The sequence below is a fragment of the Nestor notabilis genome, unplaced genomic scaffold (genome assembly GCF_000696875.1).
Source record: "Nestor notabilis isolate BGI_N333 unplaced genomic scaffold, ASM69687v1 scaffold6880, whole genome shotgun sequence".
Lineage (NCBI taxonomy): Eukaryota > Metazoa > Chordata > Aves > Psittaciformes > Psittacidae > Nestor > Nestor notabilis.
The window spans coordinates 6,936-18,240 of NW_009911511.1; the positions used below are offsets into that span (position 1 = coordinate 6,936).

Consider the following 11,305-nt stretch of genomic DNA (forward strand, 5'->3'; position numbering starts at 1 on the left):
TGAATGTCAATTTGACTTCTGCTGATAGAGCTGCCCTTTGTAGTGGGGTTTTCTCAGTTCTGATGTTCAGTTTTGCATCAAGTATCACCCAGGCAGAGTTACAGTCACCAAAGGAAAAGCTGCCTCTTCATTTCTACACTGTATTTTACAATTATAGTTTCGGCTGTACGTGTAAAGTGGTGCAGCTTTGGGTTTACAGGTAGCCTGGATCTGAACCACTGTCTCATTGCTCATGGTTGAATTAATGATGCGAATGTCTGAGAAGCCATCAGATTCATAAATCACCAGAAATGAGAGGGATAACTCATAAAAGTCCTTTCCTTTTGTTTAGCAATTTATCATTTTGCTTGCACATTAATAAACAGAGCTCCCCTGAGGTAAGCCACAGGAAGATAGATTTTTCTTCCTAATTTTCCTCAATCGTAGCCAGTAGATCACAAGTGGAGAGAGTGGGCTTGTCACAGCATGCTGGTGTCTTGCGACTCCCTCTACCCATCACTGATAACAAATAAAGGCGATTAAGTACCCTGGTGGATAATTATTTGTGTTTACATAACAGGCGCCAGGTTTCCGAGTCCGAGATTGTCAGCTAGACCAAGCCGAAAGCGTACGTTGTCCATATCCCCCCTATCTGATCACAGCTTTGACCTTCAGACCATGATACGGACATCTCCAAATTCCTTGGTCACAATTCTCAATAACTCTCGTAGCAGTTCCTCAGCCAGTGGTTCTTATGGCCACTTATCTGCCAGTGCAATAAGGTAAGAACAGCATTTTCTACCTGTATTGTATATTCTTATTTATGTGTTATACACGAAACACAAAGGTGAATGTATACTCACATCTTTCAGCAATTGTTGTGTTTTGTGAATATGTGTATTTTGTAGTGTCTATAATATATGTTCACTGCAGCTTAATTTAAAGTACAAAATACTTTCCTCCTTCTTGCTCAGAAAGGTAACCACAAGGGCATATTATTGTCCAGTGCAGGTAATACTCTATCTGACCACAGTAATGGTGTATGTGTCCTCAGGAGTCTGTTTTCAGAGAAGAAGCTCTAGGATAGGTTTGTGACTTAAGTCACTTGGTTTCTTATGGCCATAGATATAACGGACAGTGAAATATTCCTGCAGTACAGGTCATCAGAGCGTAAAGCACAGACGTGTGGTACTGTTCAATTAAATGCTTGGTTAGAACTTCTGGGTATTTATCTCCAAAGAGAAGACATTCTGCAGCTAGATTACCTATTTTTTTCTGTACCAAGGAAGTACTGTTGTTGTCCAGCATCATCGGAAATGCTGGGATTTCCACTTGGCCACTTCACTTGCATGTGCAAGGAAACAGCTAAAAATGGCTGTTCTGGAGGTAGAAGAGCAGAATAGTAAGGGTAGGGTGGGCAGAAGTTGTGCAGGAAAGGGGAGTAAACAAGGCACAGGGAGAGGAAACAAAAGCAAGAATGTCAAAAAAGAAAATGAAGAGAAACAGTAAAAAAGAGAGCAACTGCAGAACATTCTTGTACTTGAGACAGTGCTATGTGTTAACCGAAAAAAGCTCCTTTGGTATTCCAAAAAAAACCTACCCACCTCCCCAGAGTCTCTGAAAATATTGGGTTTGCATTTATGGCAGTCAGAGAAGGAGTACTGCTGGTCCCTGGCTTAAAAGCAGCCTCCACCTTCAATTTGCAATGAGGCAAAGGAGCAAGTCCCCACAGCGATTTCTGGAGATCTGAAAGACCCATTTTTGGCAAGGCTCAAGCATACTTCTCTGGCAAAACTGACACACTTACAACTTCAAAACCCAGCTATGGGGATTTGTGCTTACAGAGAAAGTGGGGCACGCAACTGGTGTGTTAGAAACCATGAGCCTGCTAAACTCTGGAAGTGACAGCACTGTAAATATTTGGTATTAGTTTAAGTGCTGTCGGGTTTTTTTAAGCATTTCTTTTAAATAGCAATGCTTCATAGCCCTGATGTACTTGAATAGCCGTATAGTATTTCACAGGTATGATATCATAGCTCTGCAATACATCTCTGCAACCTGTGTAGCCACAGGCCCAATTATGAAGCTCCATCATTTGCAATACGATTTACGTCAACAGCTGGCAGCAGTTTTGGACCACATCTGTTAAATACATGTGCTCTGTGGAGGTGTACTGTCCCTTTGATTAAGATGGGATGGCGCTTTAATTACTAACCTCCTTTTCCATTGCTTGTAACTTTGGTAAAACAAATAGTGCATGGAAACTGGCATAATCTGTACAGTGGAGTAAGTCTTCCCTCGTTTTACTCTTCCTCTTAGCTGGAAATGGTTGGTATGTGTTTTTGACACATAGAATCACAAATCTAAGGGCCATCCCTGCAGACCCAGAGTTGGATGAATAGGTTTGTTGAAGGCAGTTGTGGAACTGGAGTGAGTTTTAGGAAGAGACTGATTAAGGATGCTAAGGAGTAGAACAGTGAGTCTTGTGAACTGAAGAAAGCAAGGCTTGTATGCCTGAGCCTATGGCTGGCTGAAGCTTTCATCACTTACTGGTCACGCTTTCCAGGAATGCATAATCCAAAATTTCACATGATTTAGAATTAATCATTTTTTTCTTTTTGGTAAGAGTATACGCATTCAACATGAAGAGTTGGAAATATACATCTCCATTCTTCCCAGTGGAAAGGAAGGAAAGGGAGAGAGCACTAGCTCTTTCTTCAGTTTTGCAGCTGGCCTGTTTGGTGCCCTGTAACTTCTCCCATGCGAACCTGTCTATAAAAGTTACACCAAAACAAACAGTGACGTAAGGTATTAAACCCAAGCCACATTTCAATGCTTTAATAAATTGCAAGACTAAATAGCAACAAGACTATGAGTAAAATGTAATATGTTACAGCTCACTGTATTGTAAATAATGAATTCAGCACAGAAACTGCTGTACTGCATCAAACCATAGGTTTTGTCTGCAGCAGTGATCCAAGTCCAGAAAACACTTGTCCTAGTGTAAAATCCCAGCTTCTGGAAACTTGCAGGTAAATCTCATAGAGGTTGTTGCAAGAAAATGGTACAGTTCAGCAGCCCACTAGTGGAATTGGGGACAGGAAGGTTTTGTATTTTAGGCAACATCAGTAGCGTTAATGATACTTAGCACTGCACGGTTCTACTTTTAGGTCTTGTGTCCAGTCACTTTGAAGTTAGCCTGAATAGTTTACACTTGGCAGCATTTTTCATGGCAGATACCTATCTAATGTTAAGTATTTCCAAAAAGCATCAGCATAGTTATTGATTTATCAGAATAAAGTTAGGGAAGAAGAGACTAAAAGACCACTTGCTACCTTTTCACTGAGAATCTAAAGTTTGCCAGGAATGTTGCCTAGATGTTGTAGATATGATCTTTGCTGTTCTTGAAAAATTGTCCCATTCAGCCAAGTGGTAAAAGCCTTTAGGAGGTTTCTATTAGCATGTATTAAATAGCCCAAGCATTCAGCATGTTCCAGTACAGGGCTCATAGAGAGGAAGGAGGACCTTTCTCTGCAGCTGCAGCTCTGGTTAATCTGGTACCTCCTTGGGAAGCATGTGGAGGCTAAGCAGCCATAACTGCCTTGTGAAAAAGAAAGCAGTCTTCAGGGGAGACAAGGGTCAGAGCAGGAACTGTCCAGGTTAAGCAAGCTGGTACCAAGTGCTTTTCTATAACACAACATAGTATTACACTAGAAGAGAGAAAAAGCTGCAGAATAAAGCATGCAGAAGCCAGTCATTAAGGAGAATGAAGGTACTGCCCTCTTGTGATTGTGCTTTGATACCATCTTTAATTTCAGGGTTGCAAAGTATTTTCTTGCATGGCTTCATTGCTCAGGCTGAACATCCTCTCTGTGTCAGTCAGAGCCACAGGACCCTGCCTCAGCTGTCCCAGGCAGCTCTAAAAGAGGAAGGAGCCTCTTACCTGGTAGTTTGCTGCCAGGAGAGTGGACGCTGCTCTTGAAACACAGTCTCAGCCTGATGGTGGGCAAAGTGAAATAGTTAGAAGTGACCACCAGCCTCATATAGTTTCTCCTCTGGACGTCCAGCCTCCTAATTCAGCAGAGGAGCTGAGTTGCTCACAGCCCTGGCTTGAAGTTACTTCACTATGGTAAGGCACTGGTACAGGTTGCCCAGAGAAGTAGTGGCTGCTCCGTCCCCGGCAGGGAGGTTAGAACCAGATGATCTTTAAGGTCCCTTCCAGTCCAGACTGTTCTGTGATTCTGTGACTGCTGATTTGAACATTTCAGGTATTGCATCATGTTAATTAATCTGAGAGATCTGGTCTTCATGTCTGAAATTGGGCAACCACAATGAGTGGCACTTTTTAACCTTCATCTTTCTTTGATTCCTGTTCTGTGCAAATTGAGTCCTTCCCCTTCACCTCAGAGGGAGGTTGAAAACACTGTTTTGTGAAGCAGCTGTGAATCCTGCAAGGGAGGAAAAGGGATGTGTGTTCACGTAACTAAAAGCTGATGGGCTGGCACACAAACAGGTAACAACTTTACAAAAACAGCTTGAAAGAGCATTGAACTCACTGGTCTTTGCATTGGCAAAAAAAAAGTACATCCTCTAACTCAAAGATTACATCCTATGCTCCACACAGCTTTTCAGCATAGGACCGTCATATGAGCGCTGTATTGAGTCAAGTGGAAGCAGCCACATTTTGGGCTCTGTTACAGAGTCAAGCACAGAAAGGCTCAGGTCCTTGACATGGGTACTACTGCAGTTTGAATAATAAATAGCAATAGTTTAGCACAATCCAGATAGGGCTTGACTTGGCGGGTGCTTTGTCATTGTCAGCTGCAGTGTAATGCTGTATCCTGACTACTGGCTGAGTACTTGAAAAGAAGATGTCGCTCCTGCTGACAGCTAATAGTGGATCTCCTTTAGCACACCAGGTAGAGCTTCTACTTTATGCATTTGAAAACACCTGGTTTAGGTCTCAGCTGGGAGAGATTATGCAGAAAAGAGGTGTATGAAATAGCATCAAATGAGGATAATCCTTCATTTGACATTTACTCATTTGGTTACCTGCCTCAGTCCTGCAGTGCAGCACCCCTGCTATTAATCTTTTGTCAGGATGTACTTAATGTTATATCTGCTACCTGTGACAATTATTAGACTTTGCACTTCAGTAGCACTTCTTTTTTGAGAGGCAGCATGGCCTAGAGTGAATAGAAAGGGGGTAATCACTTCCCATAATATTAAGAGTACTGATTCAAAACCTTTACAAAAGATTGCTGGTCTGTAATAAACACAGGAGGTTGAGACTTCATGTTCTATATGACCTGAAATTCAGAGCCTCAGTGTTTTTCTAGTGCCTTAGCAGTGTTGCAATGCCAAATTTACAAAGTCAGTTTTCAGAGAATGAACTGAATTCCCTGTCAGCTACAAGGTGTTTAAATCAGGAGTAATTCCACCTACCACCAGAGACTTTCTTTGGGTCTAGGCAGATTTAACTGTGAACACACCTTAGCCATCTTATAGCGTGTTAAAATTCAGTTTCATGTGAGCATGGGAGCCCTTTGGGATCTCCTCCAAGGTTTGAAAGACTGAGAAAGCACAGCAACACTTTTCCCCCCCTCTGGGATCTGCCCCTGCTCCCCTGATGTCATCAGAAAAGGAAAGAGCGGTTAACATAGTGTGGTTAATTACAGTCAGATCCCGGCTGTTCTGGCTCCTGTCAGTTTCTCTGGGCTGATCTGAAGCTGAGCATCAGGGAATGGTAGTGAGGGTACTTTCAGAAAGAGCACTAGGAAGGGTGAGCTTAGCAGTGGATTAATACCAGCGAGGAAGGTAAGAGTCTGCTTCTCTGCAAGCAGGTATTGGATACTCAATTATTTTCTCATCTCTTATAAGTTCCTTGTATAGAACATGTGTTGTGTAATTAGTCAGTGCCCTCCTCTCTGAACTGCTTTATATCTAGAGAAAGTGACAGTGTATTTTTTTCCCCATTTCCCTTGGCGAACACGGAGAGAAAAGCAAAAAGAAAAATAACAACAGAGTTAAGATACACAAATAAAGTATAAGGTTATCACAGAGAAAAGTGAAAGTATCTCCAGCAGAGAGCCCAACAGCCTAATTACGCACTAAGAGTATCCTTTTATCAGGTTTCAATTATCCAGTTCTTGAATTTAACAGAATGTCTCATAGCTATAAGACAGGGAGCCCTCATGTTCTCAGTCTTCTTTCTTTATTCAATATTTAATATATTCTTATTATGTCTGCTCTTATTCATCTCCTTTCTGAGGCAAATGGTTGTTTTCAGTCTGCTCTTTAGAGTTCTTGCACTGTCATTTCTGCCGATCCTGTCTGAAACAGTCTCCCTCTACCACATGCAATCATATTCCGGAAGAGGACCAGCAATTCCAATGCACCGTGATTTGCTGTGTTCTGTTTTCCATTCCATTTGTCTTAACGTGGTTTTGCTATAGCTTCACATTGATCAAATTTTCATTCCTCCATTGAATTCTGCATGGAGACAAGGAAATGCTGCTTGTGAGTTGGCTCAGCTCATTTAGAACCACATCTAAGTTTTACTGAAAACCGAGTGCTTAATTCTTATCTTCAGTTTCTGTTTAAGTTTGTGTATTTATGTAATTAAATCTGCTGCTTAATGAAATGAATCTTAAAAAGAACATGTTTAGAGTAGAACAGAACACCATATATTCAGCAGTGTTTTGCAAGAAGCTTCTCATGGTGGGATGTATAGGGTAAAGTGTGTTAATTATGTGAGTGTTACAGGTGTTTTGCTGTTTATTGTTACTTTCTTTGGGATCTGCCTGAGATGCAAAGCTGACTTTGAGTGAAGGCTTTCCTTGCTTTAAAAGGTCTATGCTAATTTTAAGTAGTATGTTGTAAATGAAGGCTTAGTTGCAGTTCAGACTGAGTCAAACTCAGACCACGTATAAGCCCACTGAAACAGGTCCTATTATAACTAGACACATCACATATGTGCAGCACAGAGCTTTATTCTCAGTGGTCTTTTACTGTGCATGGTTAATCTAAAGAAGGGAATATAATGCTCTATCATGCCATAATAGCTTCTTTTTAACCCCTCTTTCAAGAAGCGTGAATGGCAGAGAAGTACTACAGAGTGAATAAAAATGAAATTCATCAGTATTACAGAAAGTTGCATCTAATTCAGGCTCTCTTGAAACTTAATTCTGCAGCTAGCCTCCTATAGAAGGCTCATATAGATTATACGATAGTGACATTCATTGAGAGTGTTTTGGAGATCTCCTGCATCTTGCCTTAGAAAGTGGTGGATATTTTTCATCACAAATACACACGAGTGGCAAGATTTCTGCCTTCAGAAAATGTATCATGTAAGAAGTCAAGCAACATAAAGAATATAGACAGTGCTGGCACATGTTGCATGCACATTTACATGTAGAGATACACACATACACAAGTGTGGTATGTATGTATGCCTGCAAATGTGTATGTCACAGGTCTTGTAATTAAAAGTCAATTTGAAGTAATTTGCTCCAGACTAGTTCTGTGTTATTCGGGGAGTTTAAAGTCATTGGACCCAGCGCAGTGCTAATTCCAGGGAAGTTCTGGAGCTAAGTGAAGCGTGCTAGCATTTAACACTTCCTTACTTCATTTTCAGACCCTAAAAACAAGTACTAATTAGCACTTCCCATGTAATTAATATTACCAGTTTTAGAAATGCAAAAATGCTTAGCCATGAACTTGATTCAAAATGATATTTGCCAGAAGTGTCATGAGCTTGCATGGAGGGAGCACAGATGAGTTACGCAAGGTACTGTTAGTACAAAGCCCAGTTAGGATACTAAGGATGCCTGAGCAGGAATATCCCAGTGAGAAGGACAAAGCTGTCAGTGCTGTCTGAGCACATAAGGTTAATCAGTGTGGCTCTGTTGCTCTAAGTGAAGCTGATCCATTTTATTCTGGCATATGGCAATGTATTCATGAAGAAAAACTTCACCTAGTCCAGCAGATAAAACAGAATAGATAATATGGTAAGCTGGAGAGGAAGTACAGACCACAGACTGTTAATTTTAAACCCATAATAGAAAAGTGGAGAAAGAGGCAGCGATGTATGTGAGCTGGATGCAATTGTAAGACAATGACTATTATCTGATGAAAACTGGAAAACATAGTACAATATATTCTGTTATATATTGTACTATATATGCAGGATTTGTCTTTTTACAAATGGAGTTAGATGGCTTGTCTCTAAGTTAGTGATTTTGAATGAAATGTGCCAACATTACAAATGCAGGGGGATATTTGTGAAACCCAGTCAGTTCTGAAAAATTATTTCAAAGGATTCTGAGTCTCATACCTGTCTTTAAGATCACGCCATATGTCTGGTTTCATAGTCACAGTTTGATACTATTTTCCCCTGTACTTAAGTGACAAGCTGTAAAAGCACCTGGTGACTTCTCTGCATTGTCTGCTCGAAGCTCGGGGTTGTCAGTTGGAGAGTAGAGGGAAAAGAACAGGATTTAAAGCAAAATTCTTCTTTCGTATCGCTTAAAATTACTTGCTCCAGACAGAAGTGCGTTTTTAAGGTCTCCCTTCCTGTAAGGCCATTTGGTTTTCATTTTGCATATAAGATACTTGAAGCAGTAAGAATTTCACATCTTCAGGGCTGTGGTGCTGCTGAGTGCTTTGTCACTCCTGTGACCCGAGCAATTTGTCAACAGTCATTCTCGCAGGTTGTTTCCATCAGGAGGTGAAGAAGATGACAGAGTTGGAAACTTCTTTTTATTCACTCCAGCTTGTTTACAAAGAATGTACACAAATTCCTGTTTCCATCAACTCAAACAACAGGAGACAGTTTCCTTATGTGGCATTTTTCCTTATTTGGCATTCCTTGCTGCTTCCTCTCTTCCAGGTCCTGTCCAAGGAGAACTCATTGGTTTTCTCTCCTCTACATCTCTGGTGGAGTTAGACTAAGAGTTTTTCCTGATGACTGTCTGCAGCTTTCCACATCTGAGTACGCAGTGTTCCTGGCTGCATATTACACATGTGCATAGTTCCATCAAAATACATACATAAACTTCTGTGTATGGAGTCAGCTTATGTGGACCCCATCAGTACCCATGGCTCAACTCCCAGCCACCCTTACATACATCCTGCATTTTGGACAATGGCTCCCACATGTCAGTTTACCATGGGATGAATTAAGCTGTTTCTTACATTGCTCCTTATAAAAGAAGAGCATCTGAGCATGTGAAAAACAGTGTTTGATCACTGTTAACATAATTATGACTTGTATTATTACTTAATTCGGGTAAGGTTGCAATGTCTGTAGGGCCCAGGTCTTAGGACAGCATTTAAGGACTTGCTGAAGTCAGTTCTTCTTGAGAAGTATTTAAGAGTTATTAGGGGTGCTTTTCTGAAGAGTGGCTGGGTACATGTGTAAAATGGGAAGGTGTTTGCCCCTTAGCAACATTCCTGAACAATAAATAAGGAGTTTGGAAATACAAGTCAAAACCTAAAGATGAAATACTGGCCTGCTGAAAGGGAAGGATAAAAACCCAATTGAACACAGTGAGTCCAGGTATTTATCCAACATTTATTAGTGGGTTTCTGCACCCTGATTTCTCAGTTTTGTTTGCCCACAGGCTTCATGCAACTCTTAAGGGAGAGTAAGAAAGACAAAGTAGTGACATCTGTACCTACTTGAGCATGAGCTCAAGAAACCGTGGTTTTATCTTAATACCTGATCATCAGCTTTATTGAACTTGAAGCCAGTCTGCCTACAAATCACATCTCCCTTCACGAACTGGGGTCCTTTTTGGAGGGACTTGGATCATTTGGTCTGCCTAGTGTCAGCTGCTGATGCTGAGAACAAATGATGGAGGCTACAGAGTGATCTGGGAGTGCTCATGGAGCAAGCAGTTGGGCTGTGTGTGCACCATCCGGACATTAAAGACCCATCAAGCCAAAGGGCCTGAAGCCTTCTTCTGCACCATAGTGTAAGATGGAGCCGGTGTGTCTCACTATGAGACATGTTCCTGTACTGCGACCAGTTCTGCGCATTTCATTGCAAGAAAGATTATTAGGCAGTTGGGGGGACTACAAGGAAGAGCAGGGAAAACAGTCAGAGGTCTGAAAAATTGTGTTGATGAGTTAAAATAGGCTTGACCTGGTTTGTCCAGTTTAAAGGTGAGAACACAGGACAGGAAGAGAGGGCATAGAGATAATTTCAAATATGCAAAAGAGGAAAAGAAAGGAAGCGACTGTGGAAGCGAAGGTGCATGAAGAGTGCTGTGTAGAGTAACAAAGTGCTTTTTCAATGTTTTTTGTCAGCCTGTCTCCTTAGGCACACCTATGCAATGTATAGGAAAGAAGAAATTCTTCCTGACTTGAATTCACAGCTGTTTTGCGGTAAATTCCGCAGCTGTGACCAGAAACTGGATGACCTTGTTAGTAGGACAGCCACAAAGTAGCCACAAAGTTTGGTTTTGATTATAATGTCTGTTTTTCTTCTTCTTGAAGTCTGTTCCTTAAAATTTGATGTGCTCATGTAATTGCAATGTAGTTCACTGCCCTGCTTTACCTCCGGTGATGGGAGTTTGAGACTTCGCAGAGGAGGAGAAGAGAAAAAGAGAGAGAGACAGACTGTCAGACAGACACAGAAGCCCACAGCATGGAAAAATAAATGATACCACTGATGGGCTTTTCTGTCAGTGTATATGAGTTATTGAATGCTTAAGCAGAAGTATTACATGCTTTTTCTAACCCTTATCCCCATAAAACTCAACAACTAAAAAGATAACCTGCATATAGTTTATTAGTGGTTTTACATGCATTCATCTTTTTCTCTTTTTTCCTTCTCCACTTTGTCTTTTAAAAAAGGTCTGTAACAGAAATACAAATCAGATTCCCTCCAGTGGTGTAGATTTTCATTTCTCAGTAGGTAGATGGAAGAAAAAGATTCATAATTCACTTACACTTCTGTGAATCCAAGATTTTTTGGAAGCAACTGATGTTTTGAAAAATGTGAACAATTGGAGCAGGCATCTTATGTTCTTCTGGCATCTGGATTGGAAGTCTTGAGCGCCCCTTGTCCAAAATGCAGCCCCTTTAAGGTATCTTAAAGAAACATGATGCTGATTGAGGCCTCTGAAACAACTCAGGGCTTTTCAAAAACCTGGTGGTTGGTTTTAGCAGTTCCAAATGATTACTTTCAGGTCTTGTTTACTGTCTTTGGCCATGAATTCTAGAGAGTTTCTGAGCAACACTGGTGCCATCCTGGTGCACATTTCTAAGCAGTCATGGCTGTATCAGCTGGGCAAGACGAAGTGATGCCACTGCCCACCCT

The 11,305-nt window shown here is 41.1% G+C and overlaps 1 protein-coding gene across 1 annotated transcript in view; it reads left to right on the plus strand.

Annotated features, from left to right (window-relative positions):
• The first annotated feature begins 565 nt into the window (after positions 1-565).
• Positions 566-11,305, plus strand: part of GLI3 (GLI family zinc finger 3) — a 54,220-nt gene continuing 43,480 nt past the window's right edge. The window contains exon 1 of the mRNA XM_010015136.1: positions 566-761. Coding sequence (XP_010013438.1) covers positions 658-761 — 104 coding nt within the window. The 5' untranslated portion in view covers positions 566-657. The remainder of the gene's footprint in view (positions 762-11,305) is intronic.